The sequence below is a fragment of the Barbatula barbatula genome, assembly GCF_947034865.1.
Source record: "Barbatula barbatula genome assembly, chromosome: 15".
Lineage (NCBI taxonomy): Eukaryota > Metazoa > Chordata > Actinopteri > Cypriniformes > Nemacheilidae > Barbatula > Barbatula barbatula.
In genome coordinates, this window is record NC_136778.1 from 7,347,209 (window position 1) to 7,370,587 (window position 23,379).

At 39.2% G+C, this 23,379-nt stretch overlaps 1 protein-coding gene across 3 annotated transcripts in view; it reads right to left on the reverse strand.

The window, feature by feature from the left end:
- sesn1 (sestrin 1) overlaps nt 1–23,379 on the reverse strand; it is a 33,913-nt gene continuing 10,534 nt past the window's right edge. For 2 of the 3 annotated variants that reach the window (XM_079475073.1, XM_079475074.1), the window contains exons 3-11: nt 3,691–3,756; nt 3,392–3,592; nt 3,106–3,288; nt 2,721–2,951; nt 2,381–2,528; nt 2,184–2,293; nt 1,902–2,092; nt 1,664–1,808; nt 1–1,566 (exon numbers count right to left, since the gene is read on the reverse strand). In XM_079475073.1, coding sequence (XP_079331199.1) covers nt 1,480–1,566; nt 1,664–1,808; nt 1,902–2,092; nt 2,184–2,293; nt 2,381–2,528; nt 2,721–2,951; nt 3,106–3,288; nt 3,392–3,592; nt 3,691–3,756 — 1,362 coding nt within the window. In that variant the 3' untranslated portion in view covers nt 1–1,479. Of the gene's footprint in view, nt 1,567–1,663; nt 1,809–1,901; nt 2,093–2,183; nt 2,294–2,380; nt 2,529–2,720; nt 2,952–3,105; nt 3,289–3,391; nt 3,593–3,690; nt 3,757–4,610; nt 4,860–23,379 lie in introns of those variants that run through there. The other variant, XM_079475075.1, reaches the window with a different exon arrangement.

Sequence of the window (23,379 nt, forward strand, 5' to 3'; positions counted from 1 at the left end):
TTGAAATACCATGTTTTATTTTTTTTTATCAAATTGATCTTATAAAAGTGTCAGTAACTGACATCAGTCTCTTAAAAACCTCCTAATATCCATATGCAAAAGAAAAAAGTACCATCCCTCAATTAGTCCTGCCATCATCAGAATGCAGTACTTAACTGGTCAGTAAACAGTAAAAAGACAGCAGAGAATCTGCCCTGCTAGAAAATAAAAGAAAATGCACACTCTCAACAAAACAAAATCTTAGTTACACTGGTTAAAGTTCTGAAAATAAGAACAAGCATTAATTAACCCCACAACTGCACAGTCGTTTGGGTTGCCTGGTTCTTAGCGTCAGCAACGTAAGACACATTTCTGCCCACCAGACAGCACTTAAGATATTTAAGGACACATAACAGGAGGTATTTAGTTATAATGAACCCCTAAATAAAAAGCTTGAGGAGTTAAGATGACCGTGCATTAAAGGAAAAACATAAGGTGGATAAATCAGAGCAACAGGAAGCACATCACAAAAGGAAGACCTTTTTGAGTCGAGCGTCACAAATAAAAGACAGAAAACGGTCATCAAAACAAAATGGCTACATAACAGCTGAAGCATATCTTGACTTCTTAAAAAAGTGCTTTAATATTTTGAATGCATTAAAAAAACCAGAAGAGCCTATGATGAGATTTAATCTTTCGATTTTTTTTCTCACAATGGTAATAATGTCACAAAGTGGTGTCATACAGTAAACTAACAAGGGCTCAGACAGCTATAACTTTTGAATTGCACTCTCACTTTCTTTCTCACACACACAAACACAGTCATTCTTGGATTAGCTTATACACATGGGTAATGGATTGGGTGGTCTTGAGGCCTCTCGATTGAGAAAAGCAGCTTGAACAGGTGGCACAGCAGCATCTGTTGCCAGTGCCGCGCGTGACTAGGCACGCGTTTATGCAAAAATCAGTAATGCTTCGATCTCTAGCCACTGCTAAAAATAAAAGCACGATATACAAACGATATGGAAAAACACTAGTAGATAGGCATGTTGGTGCAGTTTGTCTGCACCGTGCTGGAGTCGCTAGGTGTGTGTTCTTTTTTTTTTATCGCATCTCACAAAAAGAAGATATGATTATACAACATCTTATCGCAGATGCATTTGAAATACTAAAAGGAAGTTTGACCTCCAGAAGCTCTCAAGGTGTCCTCTTACAAAGCCCCAGTTTAGGGAAAGTCTGCTCTGACTCCCCCCAGTGGCCACATTTGGCCCTGCAGGCTGAGCAGCCACAAGTGATTCAGCAAGTAGGTTCAGTTGAAAGTTGTTTTTTTCCTTCTATTAGCAAAACAACCATGAATCCGTTCCTCTTGTCCTCATCCTAAAGGCCATTTTTTATTCTTCCTTGTTTTTTTTTGTAGTTTTTACTTTTATTGAAGTGTCCCACGATAGCAACATCAACAACAGTAAAAAAATAAAATAAGAAGGTAGCGAGAACAGCACTTCATGTCATGTAGCGAGTGATGGCTCTTAGAGCGTAGAGCAGTTCTGCCTGCATGCGAGCTTCCATAAGAAGCAAATTAACGTGAACCTTGAAAAAAGAACGAAAAATGATCGTCATTCACAACCCTCAACAAGAATATTGAACTCAAAATCAATCTGTGTCTGTTTGTATTTGTTCTCCTTACTTTCTCAGAGTGTTGGAACTGCCTCCAGAAGCTGTCGTACATCCTCTTGGTGATCTTCTCTGGACTGCACACCATAGTCTTAATGTAGACTTTAAAACTGCTGTCTAACAGCTGGTTTATTTCCCCGTAGTCATAATCATCATATCTGCCGTCAAGAAAGAAAATATATTTTTTAAATAACTTATTCAATAAACATGGTTTATCTTTACTTGCAAAACAAAAAGCCAAAGGTACTCACCGTATACCAAACATGCAGTGGATGTAGTTCCAGATTGCTCTCCGGAGCATGGAGGTGTCCACATCCTGGTGTGTGGCCATTGTGTTATATGTTAGATTGAAAGCAATCTGGAACTTCTCATCGAGAAGCTGTCCAAAATCTGGATACAGTCGATTTACAAGGGAAAAGCCATGATCTTCCCAACTATAATCCTGTTATGAGAAAAAAAAAAAATCCCCATATCATCCTCCATGTACTTTGATTGACAATGCAAATCAAAAGCTTATCGTAATTTCCATTAACCTGCACTCTAAGGGTGGGCACGTGCTCTCCTCTCCTGGAGAAGTCTTTGTAGCCATAACTGGGGTCTTCAAAATGTCGAGACACATCCCTTGAGGGAGACTCCTCGTCCTCTGTTGACCAATCACAGAATGATTAAATGCATATGCATTGTAAAATTAATGCAAAACGACCCCTCGTCATTTGAAGTGATCACTTACCAGAGGTGACCACCAGCATGCTTTCGGTCTTCTCCCTCTCAAAACGAGTGGCCATTTCCTCCTGACTCGCCTCCTCTTCGTCACGACATTCCTGGAGCTGCTTCATCCGCTCCATCAACACTTCCACCTCGCTAGACGACTCGGACACCTACACATATTCATACACAGGATTGAAGGTCATTGCTCACTTACAGTACAGCAGCATGTGTATACAGTAGGGTCTGGAATCTGAACCCCCACACTCTATGCATTCCTTCTTGCAAACCACTTAATGAAATGCTAGCAAATATTAGAAAGTCTTGCATTATCTTAACCACTGCAATATGGCTGCTTTTCTCACCTGATGGTTCCCCATCATCTCCTCCAGGCTCCCGTTGCCATTGGCAATGTCACATACGCAGTAACCACTGAGTGAGGGCGGTCTGAACGTATGTCCTCCATCTGTCTGGATGTCAGGGCTGATGCCGCAACCAAATGTAAATGAGGCCAGCGAGTGATAATGTGTGAGCAGCATCACGGCATGAATCAGCTCAGCCAGGGACCAGCTGTGTTCCTCTGTCTTCAGTAAACTCTGGTAAATCAAAAACAAAGGAAGAGAAATTAAGGAACGCAGTTCTTTATAGCGATAGAGGGAGTATTTAAAGCCTAACTATTTCAATTTCGAATGTTAACACACAAGAACTGTGGCCAGCTATCCTAGTGTGCCTGTGAGGTTGAAGTCATACCTCGATGTGTTCTTTGGTGAGCAGCCAAGGGCGGTGAGCCAGGATCTTGTTGAGCTCCCCGAGAGCCTGCAGCTTCTGCGGGGCTTCTTCCAAACCATTCAACCACTTGGAATCGCCTCCCACCTGCAGGAAATCGTTCACGTGCAGGTTGACCAGATACGTGCACTGGTGCCTGGCAGCAGCCTGTTCAAAACAGACAGACATTTAGTGGAATCTTTCGCAGTGTTATTTACACGAAGAGTAAGCGAACAGTACAGTCAACAAAAACACAGGCTTGGGCTCCTACCATTATGCCTATGTAATGTCTGTAGTGAAGAGACAGTGGACCATCCATCTGCAGCAGATAATGCTGTGTCCTAAGAAAGCTCTCCAGATACTGAGGATGGAACCCTATCACCAGGGAGATGTTGTCAAGGCGACCGAGCACAGCAAAGGCATCCTCGAAAATCGACTGTGTTCTTTCATCTAGTTTACTAACTTGAAGAATCTGAAACAAAGACAAGTTGAACTTAGCTATGATGAGATAACTTGTATTCTTGTTAAGTTTACAGACACATCACTATCATAAATTTAAGTTATACTAACCTCTTTTTCTGGTATGAATCTGCTTGGACCATTTCCCAGGGGTCTGGGAATTCGCACCCCAACGTCCTACAAAAGATCAAAACACCGTTTGCGTCTTTGAGTAACGAGATGGCATGATCCACAAACATGTCGAAACTTCGGGAAAAGCAAGCACAATTGGAAAAAACTAAGACTATATCAAAATATTCTGGCTTCAGGCCCGGAGCTCTTAAAAACAACATCCTACCCGAGCTCGAATGTCAACCGCGGACTCCACAAATGTCTATTGCATTGTGTTATAAATGCACGAGTGCAAAAGGAAAAGCAATTTGTCGAAAGCTATTCATAAACTAAACGATACAAAAAAAAATACAATCAGTATCAACAGAGAAAAGTATTCACAGCTGTCATTCATACTACGGAGAGATGACACAAAGACGGCGCATCTCGCATCTATCAGCTCGCGCTCTCAACGAACCAAAACACCAGTGGTGTAAACATCACCAAACGCGTTAAATCATACAGGAATATGCAAGAAACGGTCTGAAAACTCATTGTAAAACAACACTAAACTTTACTAAGTTACCCGAGCAATGCAATACGTCCCCTTTGTACCAGTCTTTCCCTGCGCTCGCACAATGGAAATCCTGCGGACATGACTTCAACGCGCTGACTTTCGCAAAACAAATTTAAGAAGGTGACACCGGCATAAAATTGTCTTTTATTGATCAAACAGCAGTACGTGTTGTCCAAATGCGATTTCCGGCGAAAGGGACTGAGAAAAACAAGCCAGTGGTGCGAATGAATGAAGCAGCGAAGTACAAAGAACCGACTGCACTGCAGCAAACGGCCCGAATGAACGGAGATCAGCTTTAGGCTTTAAATCAATGAAAAGCAAGATGAAACGACCCGTTATGCTTCGGTGAACATCGTTTTCTTACCTTTTTACTCAGCCTCTCGCACTGGGTGCAAATCTTGAACAAGTCTGTCACGGTGATCGCGTTGTTTTCCATAGTTTCGCTTGATGCCGACGCGTGCCTCATGTTAAGATTTTCCGCTTTGAGAAAATAAAACCGAGCGACGGTGTTTTCTTTTCTTTAGGTCGGTTTTGTTCTTTGAGGCATTGGGAAACGCTCCTGGATCATATCAGCTGTTGAAGCATCCGAGCAGAATAGCCACTCTTCATTAGCTCTCTAGTGGTAAATAACAGGCTGGAAATATGATTGACGGGGCTACGAGCCAATTGCTTTGCGAAAACAACCGACGTTGCTCCAATTGGCACAGCGGAGGCGGGGTTAAAGGAGGAGCTTGACGCAACTGGGAAATTAAAACGCGAGTTTTGATCACACTTGGCAAATAGTGATGTCAGTGTTCGAGTTGTTTGTAATGCGATTTCCTTCTTGTTCGACTGTTTGGTTTGTTGTTGCCATCACGCATGTATGTTTATTAAATCTCGTCGCATCGTGTTATAATGATTGGAAAACTCGTTTAACGTTGGTTAATTCTTAACTCAGATCTATTTGCATAATGGATGTGCTTAGTCTCCAGCCTGCACTTCCGATTTGTAATAGACAGAATAATAAGTAGCCCATGCAAAGAACAGATTGAAGTAGTACAGGCGAGTGGGAGGGGATGTTTTTCCTCGAGCAACCGCGTACTGTGATAAACAAACTGGACGACGTGAACTAGAATGAGAATGACGGCATCGCCTACAGTGATAAACAAGCCAGGATCAATTCCTGCCCTTGGCTTAATATGCTACAAAGGGGCCAAGTCGAGCCACCTAAGAGACAAAGTGACGCTTTTGGCTTAGAAATTGATTCTTTTCTAAGAAAAAAAGTCACTACAGGTGGCTTTGTTTACACTGAAAGGACTGAACTATTGAGTGCAGTATTCTCTGACAAAGTCTGATCTTTCTTTCATTTGATCCTTCAGAATGCGAGATATACACACATACGTAAACAATCGTATTTCGAAACCCTAGATATTTTAATATTTTCTCAAAAAAACAGACCGCTCCCTGCATGAGCTAAACCAAAATGTAATTTTTTCAAGATGATGCGCTGCCCTTCAGAACAACCGTGCACATATTTTAATGTTGTGCACTTTGCATTTTCTAGAGCACAACATTATGTAAACAAGGTTACTTGCATACGTAACATCTTATTTTAGTTGATGTGCAAGAAAATCAGTGAAACGGTAGGAAACAAGTCGTGTGTGTAGCACGAGAAGTCTGGCAAAGCGTGTGGATTTGGCATAGTTTGTGAGATGAAGAGTAGCTATTCAGCATGTTCATTGTGTCTGAAGTGACCGTCCTACACCGGGGGCTGAGGGGGTGCAAACAGACCAGAGCAGGAGTCAGCACTCTGTCTGGGGTGAGGGGGGTGCCTAACCCGGCGCACTGAGCCCTATGGCTCAGCAAACCTACAGAGGAGACAGTCAGCGTTTGCCTCGCGCCCACCACCTGTAGAGCACCCTTTCTCTTTATTAAAAAAGCCAGCCGAGACCACTATCTGAGAACAAACTACAGGCTTTACTGTACTCACAACGTACCACAACACTGGGGTTGGTTGCTTATCTGTGGCAACAAATGCACGGCAAAAAAGAGGTTTCACACAGATAAGAACTTGTATCTCATAGGAATACAGCATACAAAGAATGATATAAGGCTTTGAAAACACTCAAATACTCAAAACCCCTAACCCGATGAGCGTCCCAGTTTGGAACATGCCTGGACATATGCACCAAATGTATCTCACACAAATGCCCAAACTTGCTAAATGATTTGTTTTGATCACATTTCACACACTTACTTCAAAAACATGTCAGAATGATATTTGGACAAGTTAAACAAGTCCGTCAAGTAAATAATTATTCGACAGATGCAAGCCCCTCTACCTATTTATTTTTTTGCATCCTATATACAGTATATATAAGATAAAAATATTACATATATTGTTTTATATCTTATAGATATAATATGTGTATATGTGGTTTCACAAGGTAAAGCTTTAAAATATTTTCTAGTTTAAACCCAACCCTAACAGACAATAACAAAAAGTGCAATAATGTATCTGGAAAGGTGAATTCTTTGGAGCTGTGAAAAAAACAGCCAACATCTGCCAACAACTGAACCTCTGTTGGTGTCTGCCTGCCAGTGTGAGCCCTTTCTTTCTGTGTGAAAGGGTGTGTGTTTGTAGAAGTGCGTCTCTGTGTGAATGTGCGCCTCTGCGCTCTTGTTTTTCTTGTGGCGAAGGAGCGCAGCCACGCTAAAACCACAAGCTTTCGGATGCTCAACAAGTGGCAGAAAAGTTGCCTGACAAAGCCCTCGGCTGAACCAGTTCCATCCTGACCTATCAGAGAACGGGGGAAGAAAGAGTGAAAAAAACACAATGACATAAGCCTAGCAACAGGAGCCAGCCAATCAGAAAGCAGAACAACAGTTTCAGGGTCCAGTCTGTTTTTTTTCGCCCGTGCTCCCCCATCGTAGTGCCTCTGAAAATCTGACTTCAAATTCAAGTTGGTGTGTTTTTGAAGCACTGATGATATGATTTTATGACCAAATGCGTCTGCTACTTTGTACACAGGGAAAGTGTAGCCTCGTAAGTTGACTAAAGCCTTTGCAGCCTTGAACTTTAGACCATGTGGTGTGACAATAACTACTAATAATAAAAGAAGGGGAAATATAAACTATCGGTCACCCGCGCTGACTGTGCACTTACTGTTTTTGCAATTGTTTCATTTCATACATTCTGACACTGATTCAAGTCTTGTTCTCTCTGCGTGAAACAAAGGGCCCTTTAAAGTCGACATTATGGAGAGGAGGGGGAGGAAAACTAATACCAATTCTGCTGTAGATTCTTGGGTCTCTTTTTGGGTATTTGTGTATGTTCCTTTCAGTTTTAGTAACTCTAATTCTCTTTCTTTCCAAGTAACTGCTTTGCTTTGTATACTAATTGTGTATTTGTATTACGTTTCATGGTAACTAACTTAATTAATGTAAATGTACATATGAATAATGTGTCCAAATATACTACTATAGTTTGAGTATGGTCCAAAGATCAATGCCACGGTATGTTGCTCTCATAACCAGCTGTCTTCTCAATTTGCTGCGGTAACTGTTACAGACTAACACAGCTTCACTGGGTCATGCTGAGCAACTATCTTTGCCCAGTCAAGGCCAATAAACTTATATTACAATGAGAGTTCAATGACTGGCAGAAAACTGTGTTTATGCAGAGGACAGAAAGAAAATGTTTCTACTCAGCAATGGAGACCAAACTGAAATGTTGAATAATTTGTTCGCCGTAGGTGGAAATCTGAGGGGAAATGAATACTGTAATGAAACATAACTGAGGATCTGTTGCTGATCCTAGAAAAAATCCTCCTGAGCTATGAGACTGATCTGTCCTCTGGACAAGCTCATCGTTCTTTGTCATGACACTTTAACGTCTAACTATTCACCCTCACTTTACTTCATTATCAGAACCACCTTTCCTCTCTTCTTTTCCCATTCTTGTATTTTGAATGTCAATGTGGTTCCTCTCACCCAACTTCCCATGTTTCTCTCTCTAGTTCTTGGATTCGGCCTGGGAATTGTGAGAAACAGCATTGATTGGAACAGCGAAGTTTAGCATCTGTCTTCCTGAAAGAGGTGCGGTTCGCTAGGAACAACGATACAAATGCACACATGCAGACAGGAAATGGCACTCCCAAAGCACAAACTACACAGCATGTTAACACGCATATGCGTGCACACAAACAGCACAAGTTCATCTCAACGGCAAAAGTACTTTTATTTTTTTTGATTTAGAAAATAAAACTGTTCCTGCGTTGGGGAAAGTCATATACCCTAGAACACACTCTGTGACCACAGTTCTTCTCTTTCCATACCTCTCTTACTGAATAGCTGTAGATCTGCTGAGCACTTTGCATGTGAGGAAACCAAAGTTCCTGTGGATGTTATTTTTACAGTGTTCACAGCTGCTACAATACAGGGGGCAAAGCGCACACACACTCACACAATCCAATACCCATATCTAACAGAAATACAGGGGAAACACTATTGTGATTGTAATTCTATATTCTGAATCGCTTATGTGTATTTTTAGCCATTATTTAAGAATAAATACATATATACACATACACATTTGTAAGTTACTAATACAGAGAAGGCGGCCAGGCAAAATAGCGCCATTGAATAAACACAATGGTCCCTTCCCAACTGCTAAAAAGTTAAACTATATAAGCTCTAGTCTGAAATGTATGTAACTATAAAGCAATATCTGCAAAACAAATCAGCCAAATAGAAATATGGACTGTCCCTAAAACGTCTATGGGAAGGCATTTGGCTTGTTTCAGTTGGCCAGGCTCAACGAAACAGCACTCGTTCCTCATTTACACAACAGAGTACTTGTAGCTGTTCCTTAAAACAAAAAAATAAGTATGTAATAGAGTCGTAGGCACATCTCTTATCAGTCTTAATCACAGCTGTGGAGAAATAACACAAAGGCCTTTTTGAAGTTGACTTAATCGGTCTTGAAAGAAAAAATACAGAGTCAGTGATGTTTTATAAGGGCCAGCAATCTGACTTTTCAGCATCTGTGTCATAGCACATTGTACCTCAGGTGATGGTGACATATTCCTAGATGGTCAAACCATTAACAGTAGGGTTGTAGATAGTGTAGTGTAGTGATTGGTTAACTGGATCTTTATATTCACCTCCTTATGAGTCTACAAACTATTATTAGTAATAGTGTAATATAATGTAATAAAATATCTGCCAAAACAGCCCAACACCCCAAACAAGAACACAGCCTGGATAAATCGCATGGAAAAATATCAAGAACCTCTCTGGGTTGTATTTGACCCATTTCAATAATTAAACCAGACATATTTTCAAATAAAATGTAAAAAATTAAAGGGGTAATATTCTAAATTTAATTAGGGAAATTGATGACAATAATGTCACAGTGCAAACTATCGTGAAGGAATAGTTCTTAAAAGCAAAACCAAAAATTACCCTTGGAAATCTTTTAAAAACCTTTACACAGTAAATAATTCTCCCACATACATTTCCCACACTTCCCTATTAACATTCACATTGTAGTACATAGATCTTCTAAAAATCTTTAACAGGGGCATCATAAGCTCCTGTTAAAAATCTCCGGTGAACTAATTTCACTGGCCTTTCTTTTCATCAATATCAGATGAGGCATGTGCGCAAACAAAGCTGCTTAAACCTGAACTGTGCTATACTCAGAATGCAGCCACTTAATATTTCATTGTTTATGAAAGCCCTGTAAAGGAGGGCATACTTCTAGATTTCCTTTTTCCAGGTGTAATAATTTCCATCCTTAAAAGGAGATAATATACAAGCACTCACAACAACACTCTCCACACTTGTCTGTCTGCTTAGAAAAAGAAGTAATGCAATTAAAATCAATTGAATCCAATAAGGCGGAGAGACATCTCGCTCTCTCTCTCTTTTCGCAAAATAGTATTTCATGACACAATTACACTTAGCACAGGGATGCTTAAATCCTCAGCTACATTGATAATATAAGCACAGGTTTTGGTGGTTGTAATCTATGAATGTTTATTGCATTTTATACCCAGAAATAAATCTACAGTCATAACAACCACTTCTTCGTGTTTCAGTACAGCAGAATCAGTACAACACTGTTGTTCCACTAACAGAAGAAAGAGAGGAATACATACAGAAAAATATGTTATTTATGAAGACAAAACAGGGAAGCGTGCCAGAAATTCTCCCTAAATACACGCACCGCACCGCCCCCACCTCACTCCCGACTCATTTTTTCTTGTCCTTACATATGAGAGAAGAGAAACTGGTTCTGCAGACTAGCAGCTTTTTAACTGAATAACATGTTGCAAAACCTAGGCGGGTGGTGGAGGCGGGGAGCAATACTAGGCTAAAACATTGATAGAGTCATAAACCAAACAACATGTCTGGAAGTGGCTATAAATGACTCCAATTAACTGTAACTGCACTGAACTGGTATCTTGGTCATACCACACAGGAAGCAGAGAGTACTGCAGCCTGTTTACATGAAAAGCCTCCAATCACTAAAAAGTGTTAAAAACGACTTACTCTGATAATGATTATGAGACAAATAATGGCCAACTCAACTGGCCTTCACACACACACACACAGCGTCTGTTATGAGGCCTGTTTCAGAGGAAGCATATGGTTAGCAGCAGGAAAGACTGGGCTTGTCAATGCATCCATATGAAACTATAAAAAACACAGCATCTTTAAAGTAGATCTGAGTAAAGACAAACTTGTGACACGCTACAGTGGAAGCAAGTAGCATTTAAATACATTCAGCCTGGTCTGGATTACGGGTATATTAGGTGTTTTTACTTTATATTACAAAATTAATACAACCGATAAAACGTATTTTTGAATGCAAACCCCAGAAGCAACTTTTTTAGCACTTCCGATTCCATTGCCCCAAAGTCATGAATGGGTTTCTGGTATATCACCTGAAATCAGGTCTGTGGTCAACAAAACCTCTAAATATTTTCACGTTTTAATGTAAGACATAAATCTCTAAAAACTTAATTACTTATCAGGAAACAAGTGATGTTGGTATGGAGCGACTGTGCTGTAGTCTGTTTATAGCCTTATGTTAGCTTTTTACTCCTGGCGATTGTATTTAACAAATTCTATGTTTACTTGTAAAGATTATCTTGATAGAGAAAAATTGTATCATAAACCTTTTTAAATCACGATCATGGGAAAAATCCATAGGCTTTCAGTCGAGGGAATCTCTATATACTGCTTCTTGGCCTACAAAAATACATCATTCCTGCCGTACTATAATTAGGGTTCAAGCTGATCAGAAAGGTAAAATTTCCACTAAGTGTAAAAATATTCTATAACTTAGAATATTTTTCCAACTGGACTTCCAGCACGTGAAATCAAACCATCCAGTAAAATTCAGCCTTCAATAAACTGAGAAAACTATAGTATTCTCGGAGTGCCAGGTTTTTGGAGGTATGGACATTGCTTTAACAACATGAAGGTCAATAAGTCATTATTGGCTACACCCAACTATGTGCTGTCTGATATCTGCAAAAACAATCTTACAAATCAAAATTCTTTGATGCAAGATGATGCATAATAAGTTCCATATAAAAACTACAGAGCCACCTAGTGTCAGAGCAACAAATAAGAAAGGTGGAATTTGTTACCGTCCTATCAAAAACGTCTCTGTAAGTTATGTTCTATGACAGCTCTTTAGAAAACTCTTCATAGACCCCTAAAATAATACAAACACACAAAATACACAGAAAATACGAAAACAAGCAAGCAGGAGTGAACTTAATTCAAATATCCATCCATCATCAAATCCCTTTATATCCTCTTTGAAATCTCACACACAGATTGAGAGCTAGAAAGATTCAGTACAGTACGTCTCAATAACAGGGTAAAACATTCAGTGCTCTGTCGTAACCTTTGTGCCAAACTTCAGCTCCACTGTCCAGCGCCCCATTATGTCTGAAGGGAGAGACAAGACCGTCCTATGGGATTCTCAGAGGAAATACTTAGACAATGCAGACCCCTCTAAAAAGGACACAACCTCTCTACACAATGAAAAATGGCCATGGTCAATAAACACACACACACACACAATGATCCAAAAGAATAGCGCAGATATACATTCAAAGGACTACATGTGTTTCCACCTTAATTTAGTGAGACAGTGAGGTTGGTCGATGAGTACATCCTTGTCTCCTGGCTATACGTACCCAAGATCCCTATTGGGTTTGTAACTTTGAATTCTTGTATTCTTACCAAAAAAGATTCTGCATTGACCCCAGTAAGAAGAAAATGTTAAATCAAAATAATAAAACGGAAAAGCAAACTGGGTAAAGGTCAACTAAAGAGGAAAACACGAGAGCTTAATTTCCTCTTGATAAGCTTAAACCGGTGTGAGAAAGTCTGAAACATATTGGGTATACTCGCTCTCTTTCTGTATTGGGACAACAACATCTTTTACCCAAAACATTTTTAGATAACACTTACAGACCACAGATTATAAATGTACATTTAATTTTATTATGCAATTCTTACACAGTTGTGCGAGTATGAATGGCTGCACTGTGTCAGTAAAAGTGTCCTGCTCAAAAACATGTTTTGTACATGATGAAAAAAAATGACATGAGGTCTGTGGTGTGTGGAGAGAAAGAGGGATCGACAGAGGGGGAAAGAGAAAAAACAAATCTTTATTTTAGGGCGAGGCAGAATATAAACGTCCTCTTTAAACTGATCCATCTCTCGCTCTCTTGTTGTGTTTGCTCTCTTTGACTTGACTTTGTAGCTCGACTGGTAAAGATTTACATGGTAAAGCGTTGGTAAAGCGTTGCTCTGTCAATGCCAAAGCCATGAGTTGAATTTCAGATAAACAAACATACTAATAAAACGTAAACCTTGCAGGCACTGTAAGTTGCCACGACACTTTTTTTCTGCCATGTAATGTACACATACTGTAAAATGTAAACATATGGGGTGAGTTTGCTCTGGCGGCTTTACATAATATGTTGTTCTCATGTTTTGTCAATGGAACAATTGTTGGAATGTGACATAGAGAAGATATCATCTGTTTTTACCGTTCATAGCAACAGTCACCACTCTTGCTCAACTCCCTGTCAAATTAGTAAGCATATGTGTTAACATTATTCTATAGCATTTCCACAACAACTGCATATCATGTTGTTTGTATGCAAATGTTAATGTGTGTGAACATTATCTAGCATCATTTAACGCTCTAATAAAATGTTTTAAAGAGCATCTTTTATTTTTTCTGTTTAATAAAACAGGAAGATGGGGTGAGATATATCAAACAACTCTTTCTTTAAACAAACAATAGTTGCTTTTTCTTGCAGAAGCAAGTGCTATTTGGGGGACACTCATTTTCATTATAGAGGTAATCTGATTGGACAAAACCTTGTTCAGGTGCAGGATGAGTCATCGATATGTTAGATCTATTTTACCAAAAGTGAATTTCTTTTCAATTTTAAAAGAATTAACATGCTGAAAGTACATTTCTTTCATTTTTAGCAATACAGATGGTCTCAAAGCTAACAGCCAGACAACTTGTGTGTGTGTGCTTATATACAGTAGCTCCTGCTCTGATGGGTCAAGATCTACTCTTGTAGAAAACAAACACTGATCACATTACCATTACCCATAAACCTCGTGCATGTCAGCACAGGTCCACACTGTATGAATTCCAGTCCTTTTTCATTATTTCGGTATGGACGTTCATTGGAAGCTCATCGGCTGACAGATGAACTTTTCAAACAAAATCACTGGATTCCCATTAACAAAATGCAATAATCTGTTGTTTTAAAAAATCAAAACAAGGGTGTAACTTCTATATCATACCCCAACTTGTACCTCTCTCTCACTCTCACGTACAGAGTTGTGAAAGCCCCTCAGATACAGTAGCCCTATTGAGGAGTGGTACCTCCCCAGGGCTCAACATTAAGGATAGTGCAACAGCATAGTGGAGCCAGTGAAAATATAGGCAGGGTAAGTATAAACCTGAACAGATCAGCAGAAAAGAAATCCTTATTGTTGAGCCCCTGCATCATTTAGTGATCCCTCTCTTGTTTCTATCTCTCATCCTCAGACCCCTCTTCCAGTCTTGTAGTCTCTTTCTTTCTCTCACTTGGCTTGATATATGATGGTGAAGCTGCCAAAAACAGATGTGAGAAGCCTACAGTCTCTATCACTACCAATGAGAAAGAGAAAAGGACATTGAGAATGACGATGACATTATATGTTTTTCTCCTTATTTGGGAATTATACTTAATTCCAATACACAAATATACCGTACATGTGTTTTAAGGTGTGACAGCAAAATTGTAGAAAACAAACAGTTAATAATATATTGTTTTATATTATAAATTAATATTTCTAATATAAAATAGCATACAAGAGATTTATCTTCATTGTGAGTTTTATCTAAATTTTTCCTGTCACGTCATACATGTACAGTATATTTGTTAACTACCCAAAAACATTTATTCATTTAGCCAAAGCGACTTACAAATGATAGAGCATTTAATATTTTGTCCTAGGCAATAAAAACAGTCTACACAGCTAAGTTTACCCTTAGAACAGGTTTAAAACAACATTTGTATATGTAAATGATGAAAAAACTGTCATTTTTGATTGAACTCAACCAACAGGTCTGTCAAAATCTATTGACAGCTAGTTTATCTTGTACGTGGAAACAGTGCCGGACTGGCTGTCTGTAACACCGGGAGTTTTACCAGTGGGCCACTGCTCAATGTGGGCTGGCCAACTATAAGGATATAATGAAATAATAATAATATTTTATTTTGCTCAATTGTTATAGTTGTGAATTCTGTGCCCTAGCCACAGCGGTAAGAACGCTTGTCAATGTCAAAAGGTTAGCCAATTGAATTGAAGAAGACTAGAAGACAGAAGTTCGGTAGGTGGGCGCTAACAGAAACCAAGTGCGAATTCAGTTTGATGACTGTGAAGATATGCGAAGTCAAACATAACAAAGCTAACTGTTAAACAATAACAATGAATAACAGTAAGATTTAAGAGATGCAAACTACCTTTTTTACTTTTCAAACTAACTTTTTTAAATTCTGCTATTTTAATTGAAACATACGTGGTTTGTCGCATAATGTAAAATGTTTAACGTGCATTCGACGTAACTTGCCTAAAAAGATTGCCGGCAGCATACCGTTTATAGCAGCGGTTCTTAATCCTATATTTTGCATATTTTGTAGTATTTCATATTTTAATTCAGGTGCGTTAACAGAGAGAGAGACACAAAATATGCAGAGCCGGGGGTCACGACGACCAGGATTAAGAATCGCTGGTTTATACCATTCAAGCCATAAAATAAGACTGTGTAAGTTATGTGGTGGACTTAATTATCATTGAAGACTTTTGAAAGATGCAAAGCTATTATCACAGGGAATGAATTTACTATTTTTGGTCAAATTTAAATTGAATGTACAGTTTTATAATGCTTATTGAAGCTACTAATTTATTAAGCCCAAAAGGTCCTTAGAAACATTTGTTACTAAATTCTGGTGTTATAGAATGATTTGTGCATCAATAAGCTGGTGTACTATCCTGACAGCCTGGTGTTGAGGGGCTGCACCAGGTGAAGAAGTCCAGGGCCACATTTTAGTCCCAGTCAACCACTGCGTGGAAATGGCAATATCCTTGGACAGCATGGGCAACTTGACCCCAATTAACCACAGTGTTTAACAGACATTTAAGCCAAATGTCTACGTCACCTCAGATAACGTGGACCGGCCGCTGGCGGCTTCAGAAAGACCGTACCTGCTCTGACCGCTCACAAACAAACAGACTTATTTCAAAGTGTAAGGACACACATGAAACACAGAGAATGGCATCAGGTGCACGTCAGCGGAGGCCTTGATCCTGCAAACCCAGCACGTCTGCTTCAAGTCTTGCTTTTTCTCACACACCAGCTGTGCTGTTCCGATGACATCACCTTCTAACAACATTCAATGCTTGTCATTAAACCTTCTATCGAAATGCTAAATTTCATTGTTTTAACAAAGCAGAGGAAGGGGTGGTAAATGAGAGTGGGAAGGATGATTCGCCATCTCGCTGCAGGAAGTCCAGAAACAGAGAACATATTGCACCAGCTGCATCAGTGATGACATCACTGCGGTAGTTACAGGCCCTAGAGATCTAAAGCTGAGGGCCACTGGAGTGGAACCCTGTACCCTGTCCATAAACACCTTGTCCCTTTCACCCTTCCACAGTCTGTTTTCCACGCGCACAAGAAAACACGTACTTAACTGCATTTATTCCTACAGTAAACAAAATGTAATGCATTGAATATTAAAACTGTACATTCTCACAAATACAGCAGCAGATGAAAGACTGTCAGTCTCTGTCTCTCTGTAAATCAACACCTGTTGTTAGTTCTGTTACTTATATAATGAAGGTCATTATTTATGGGATTAATTGTAACTACTGACTAACCAGTTTTATTAAAACAAAAATATCAGTGGTATACCCCCTATATAGCGTTTGTGTCAGAGAGAAAAAACAGTGTAGGTGTGTTTTCTTTGTAAAGATGTTTTCACATGTATTAAGGTTGATCTCTTGAAGACCGTGGACAAAGTAAAGTGAATCTTCGTGCAGGTGTGTTTAGTTTGTAGAACAGTGATTGACGTCAGCAGAGTGTGTACGTTTAAGTAATGTTAGTGTGATGGATTAACATATCAGCTATGACAAAACACACCTGACTTCAGCATTTTTTCCCAGCACATGTTCGGTTTTCATGTTTTATGGGGACTTTCAGATAAAGATTTGTATACTGTACAACTGCATCCCCTACAGCAAACCCTATCCAGCTAGTTAGAAAAAATAGAACCTGAACCTAACCCCTTAAAGGAGAAATGTGGAGATTTTAGCGGTCTCCAGTGGTGATCCTGCGAATTGCAACCAAAGGCTCACTCCACCCCTCCCATGCTAAGTACTATGGTGCCTGACAAAGGACAAACATGTCACCACGTTTGGATAAAATTCAGAGTTCGTCACTGTCCTTTTTACACAGCCGTCCAATCACAGTGAAGAAGAGGAGGGACAAACACTACATTGACCACCATCATACACGACAATGAAGTTAATGTTCATGGTTACTGCATTTTCATATTAAGTAATATTCTTTCAAATAGGATACTAGTAAAAATCAGTAGTTATCAGAACAGTTCCAGGTATTATTATTTTAGTTGGCTAAAAACACTTGGTGGACACGGTTTAATTGATTAATTTATTGGTAAGCATATAGCCTATTAGTATCGTATACATTTATGCACTATAATGTAGCCAAACCAAAGAATGAAGTCCAGATTCCGGCATTCCTAGATACGTATGCCAATTGTGAATGACCCTGCATGCGCGCCCTGTTTGCGAGTGATATATGGTTCATTGACATACACATTTTACTATCAAATCTGACATTTATGAGGTATTTGTGAATCCGGAGGAAAGTTTTTGGGAAGGTCTGTTTTACATGCAAATTGCTTATATTTATAAATGTTTCATGAATGAGGCCCACTGTTCAGGGCTACTGTAGAATTAACATGGCGAATTCCATGCATGTAGATAAAAATAGCTCCTTCGAAGGTAATAAAAACAAAACACTTCATTATGTAAGGTCTTTATACACCTCTGAAGACATAGTTATGTATATTAATGCATTTATGTCAATAGATCCTCCAAAAATTACATACTGCACCTTTAACCCTTTTGCACTTTAACCATTTAAAAAATTGTTATTAATAGTGTTTTTACAGATGTAGGCCAGAGGGAGTTTTGCTAAGATTTTTCAGTTTGTGCTCACTTTTGGGTACAAATTTATCCCTAAAATATTTTGTGAGTACACACACACAATTATTCTTCAAATAAGGCTAATAATAATCACTACTAGTCCTAACTGCACCTCTACCCCCAAAAAAACATGCATTTTTAGGCCACGTTTACACGGTGAAAAACCGAAAAAGTTTTTCCTTTTCGTTTTTGAAAAGTTTCACGTACACATGACAGCATTATCAAATCGGTCTACATTTACACGGATCCAGAGAACAGATAAAAACGCTGTAGTTTGCACGCCAGGCCAGTGGAGGGCGAATTTGTTGTGTAAAGAAACAGGACGTGCCTTGGCACATACAAAAGTTATAAGCCAAAAGTGTGTTTAAAGTCTGGTGAATGTAAATAGCGTGTCTCTGCTGGTCTTATTGGTGCACTAGATTCATATTTTGCTAAGGAAACTATAATACATTGTCGAGAAGCCGCCATATTGTTTAGGCCATACGCATGCAAGTGTCGTCGTCTTCAGAAAATTCCGTCTTGCAGTTTACATGGAAACGAAAGCGGCTGTGTTTTCAAAATGTTGCACTTTGAGACCCGTTCTCAAAAGCTCGGGTCTTCAGTCCCCTAAAATGCTGTTTCCATGTAAACGGACAGCCGAAACGCATACATTTTTTGCACTTTCACTTGAAATGGTCTCGTGTAAACGGCCCCTTAGACTGTAGTCAAGCAAACACACTGTTTCTTAACACACTCCCTAAATGCACACAATTACAATCTAAACTGCTTCTTAGCACATATCTTCAAATACATGGATATTTTCTTCCTCCAATCTGTGTCATGCCTTTCGTAACATTTACACATACTGTATAAACACAAACTGTGAGAGAATAATTACTTTTTACACGTGTTTGCAGAGCTTCTTGAAAGTTAAGGGCAAAATAAATGTCAGAATAATTTAAGACAGACTGGACAGTTTAATCTGTGTGTGGATCTGTTGATGACGCTGATTTAGCTTTAACCCAGAAACACACTCGTTCTGCACAGTCGCCAGTGGTGAGTTGCTACTGAGTCCCGCAGGTGCGTCTTTCAACACATGAGCCAACACTTGAATAACAAACACCAGAGAATCTCTTTGACAAGACAAAAACATCAAGAAATGCAACAGGACACATGCATGCATAAATCTGAAAGGAATGCGGGCTAATGTGCAGAGCGTGTAACTCAGCACTTAAGAAATGAAAAGGTTTACGTGCAGCCTGCAGGAAAACTTTCAACAAACTACAGGGCGCAGAATGTCACACATTGGCGTCACGGAGCAAAAAATAACCCCTCGTTGGGCGTCACTCATGGCGGGCAACACATAAGATCACTGGGCCTTGAGGAGGTCAGATGTGTAACCTGGATGTTGATCATATAATGAAAAGCAACTGTCAGCGAAGTGTCATAATTGAGGGGCCTTGAGAGAGGGGCAGTGGGTCATGTGATCTACTAGTTCTCACACACAAACAAACAAGAAAAGGACAATAACAGTCAAACACGAATAAACAATAAATACCATACTAAATGAACACAATAAATTGACAAATGTTATAAAATACAAGTGTAATCATTATTCCATGGCTTTGTGAACTGCAAAGTGGGAAAGGTTTGAGGGAAAAGTTTGAGAGGGACAGGTTTGAGAATGGGCATGAGAATGTGTGCGTGTTGGAGGACAGGAAGCTGTGATGTTTAGTGGACACAGGGTGTGGGATCTCTTCCCTTTATCCTGTTAGAACTCTCTCACACATTCACACAGTGCTCTCAGTACATCTTTGCTACCTCAGCATTTGTGTGTTTTGACAGGAAAGACCAAAGCCAGCTCGCCCAACTGACAATAAGCCCTCTATCAATGTCTATCTATCTGCATAGAGATGGCTGATGTGTCCAGGCTGTAGTACATTGATAAAAAGTATTCAACTGTGAAAATATGAAAAGGTCTATTGTAATGCACAGAATATACTGAACTAACAATCAATGTTCTTAAATATATACAGAATTTAGAGCTGGACAAAAACTTGAAGTATGACTGTTTACAACATCTATGTATCTCATCAAAGCAAAAAATAAAACATATTTTTTAATCAAATTACATATCATTACACATACATGTGTGTCTATTCATTACACCAAAAATTATCACATGACTTAAATTTTTAAATCTAGTGCATCATTTGCCTGAAGTACATTTGAGGGTGATTTTACAGTGCACCAAAATAGATCTCTGATAAAAGATTTATGTTTGGAAAACATCTTTAAATTGTTATTTTTTGCAATCCATGTTAATATATAATACAAACTACACATGTTATTTTATTTAATGAACTCTGGAGAGCTGTCCGGTGCAGCAGTGTCTCAGAAAGATGTCAAGGTCAGGATGGGAGTTTTGTACCACTAAGTGTGTGTGTGTGTGTGTGTGTGTGTGTGTGTGAATATATCAGGGTGCAGGGGAAGTTCCCCAAGGGTAATGACGACCTCGTATTCACAGTATGATATTCTGTAGACGATACCACACTTTTCTGCACTTCCTGTTCCAGTTTACAAATTCACACTTGTACACTCTGAAACACACTGACATGCAACCCATAAGAACTAACTAACACCACCTCCACCTCTACACTCTTTAACACACACTGACATGCAACTCATAATAAATAAATACAATTGAGTGCACTGAAATGAAAAGTTTGTTTTTGACAGTTCACCCAAAAACACAAATTATTTCATTTATTCAACCTCTTGTCGTTCAACCTGTATGGCTTTCTTTTATTTGTTCTTTCAATTACATGTTGAATATTTAAGATTAGCGATCGGGGCGGCTCCTATGTTCTTCCGATCAGGTTCATTCACTCTTAACACACATCACACCACAGTGAAATCTGATAAGATTATCTTTAGAGCCGTTTAAGATCATCGGGACTTTACCTAGGACTGTCGGAAGGGGAGAAATCGGCCCTATTATCTTTTGGTGTGGCCCCAGCATAAGGTTCTTCAAAATAAAAGAATGTTCATTTTTGGGCGGGCTGTCCCTCTACGAAGACCCATTAGAAAAGATCCAAAATTAGATTTTTCTCATACTCTGGTCATCTTTCATCATAAGCTTTCCTGTAGTTCAGTGGTTAGAGCATTGTGTTAACAACGTTATCGAGTTCGATCCCAGGGGATTGCAGATACCTATGTAAATTGTATAGGATAATGCTATGTAAGTCGCTTTGGATAAAAGCGTCTGCCAAATGCCTAAATGTAAAATGTAAATAAACCATAGAAAAATTAACAAACTAGCAGGTTACCCCAACACTCAAAACTGTTAAATATACACACTTCCTGTTTTACAAAGGAACAGAACATGCTGTTCTACCAAAAGGAGAATACTTAAACCGCAGCATGTATTTTTTACTAGTGGAGCGAAGCCTACATACACCGTGACTGCAAACTGTACGTCCTGGCCGTACCACTACCCTAAACCACAGCTTGTACTGTACACGTGACAGTTCATAGGTCAAACCTCAACTTCCTGGTACTACCTCATACTATCTATAATATAGTTGGGGGACCTCAGCTTCTTCCGGTTTCATGATTTATTTTATCTAAAATATACATGATAGTTTTGGACTTGAGCCCAGGTTTGCTTTCATGCTTTGAATACACTGTACCACCAGATCAACTACTTATCTAAAACTCTACTTAAGTATTTCTAAAAAAGTGAAAAGGCCATGTCTTATCTCGCTAATGTCATCCAGCTGAGATCATAGAAGCAAGAAAGAAAATAACACCCCTGTTACCAAAGACAGATTTATGGCAGAAATTATTTTGTCACATTGTGCATCTGCACTTTACAGATAGATAGAGAAAAAAGAAAAAAATTGTAAAAATCGGAAATACACTTTAGAGCCATACATGCCTACACATGTCTACTCATAAGTAGGCCTCAAAGACAAAGCAGGGATCTTTGTGGGGGGTGCACACGAAAACATTCACATATGCACGCATACATAAAAGACTCGCTCAAAGCTGCGTTTCACACCTATTGAGGCCCAATCACAGTCTCAAAACAGCATTCCCTCACTTCTCTCTCTCTAGTTGCTCAACTTTAGTTGTTTGTCTCCACAACTACTTAACAGAATGACTAAAGTATGAGAAATTGAATACTCAAACATGTATGGGGGGAGGGCAGTCATCGATATAAGAGGAATGTGAGAAAGTTTGTGTGTGTGTGTGAGTTTGTCATTCAGCATATGTATTTATACAGATGAAAACAATGCCGTCTTATGCTAAAACATGTTTTCTGGTAGCGTATTGCATTGTTGTATCACACGGTTCTCTGGCATAATCCCTTTTGATTGGTCGATGGTGAAATGGTGCAGTCCAGTTTGATGTCTTTATGGTCTTTTATTTTCCTCATAATCAAATTATTTTAACCCAAATTGATATTTCATGTACGTTTATATGTTAATATTTATGCGGTTAAAAGTCACATAACCGTTGGAATAACATCCAGTCATCCACGCTTGATAAAAAACAACTTTTGGATGATGCAAATCGGTCAAATAAACTGCCTTACAAATTCATGCATCATCTTGTTTTGCGAAAGCTGCACGACCAACATTAAAAAAAACTTTGTGACACGTTGTTCTGCTCTTTAGTTACTCTTTTAAAGCTATATTGAGAAGCAGTTGTGTCGCAACAGGCATTTGGTGTGTGATTCATGCACACACAAACACACACTTGCACTAGTACTCTGATATCATAAATGTCACCCCTCCATACACACCAAGGCGTTTTCTATTGTGTCACAGACACACTCCCCTCAGCTCATAAGCACCTCCAGGCTGTGCCGAGATGGTAAACAAGCCGAGAGAGGGGTAGAGCGATGGGGGTGAGGGGCACAAGTGTCTTTCATTTCATACCTCAGAGTAACAAACTCTTGTCCGCGACTGGACTAAACTGGTCTGTTGCATTATGCACCAAAGAATGTTCGAGAGTGATCAGATCAGCCAAATGAGACATTGTTTGTCTCATTCTGAAAAAATATTGAAAACATTCAATATTGTGAGAGTAGCTTTGTTGTTTTTACAGTACCAAACAACTTTCGATAAATAGTAGTGATACATTAGCATATTCATTGGATTCATTATGTATCCGTTTAATTTAATGCAGTTTGTTACCCTAGTTGAGATACTCATTACATTTAATGCCAGATAAATACTTTTAAAAAGATAAAGGTCTGACGTTGTAAACTGCTTAGTATTAGTAGCTTCTAATGTCAAACTACAGGAGTTCATAGCTGGAAGCTGCTG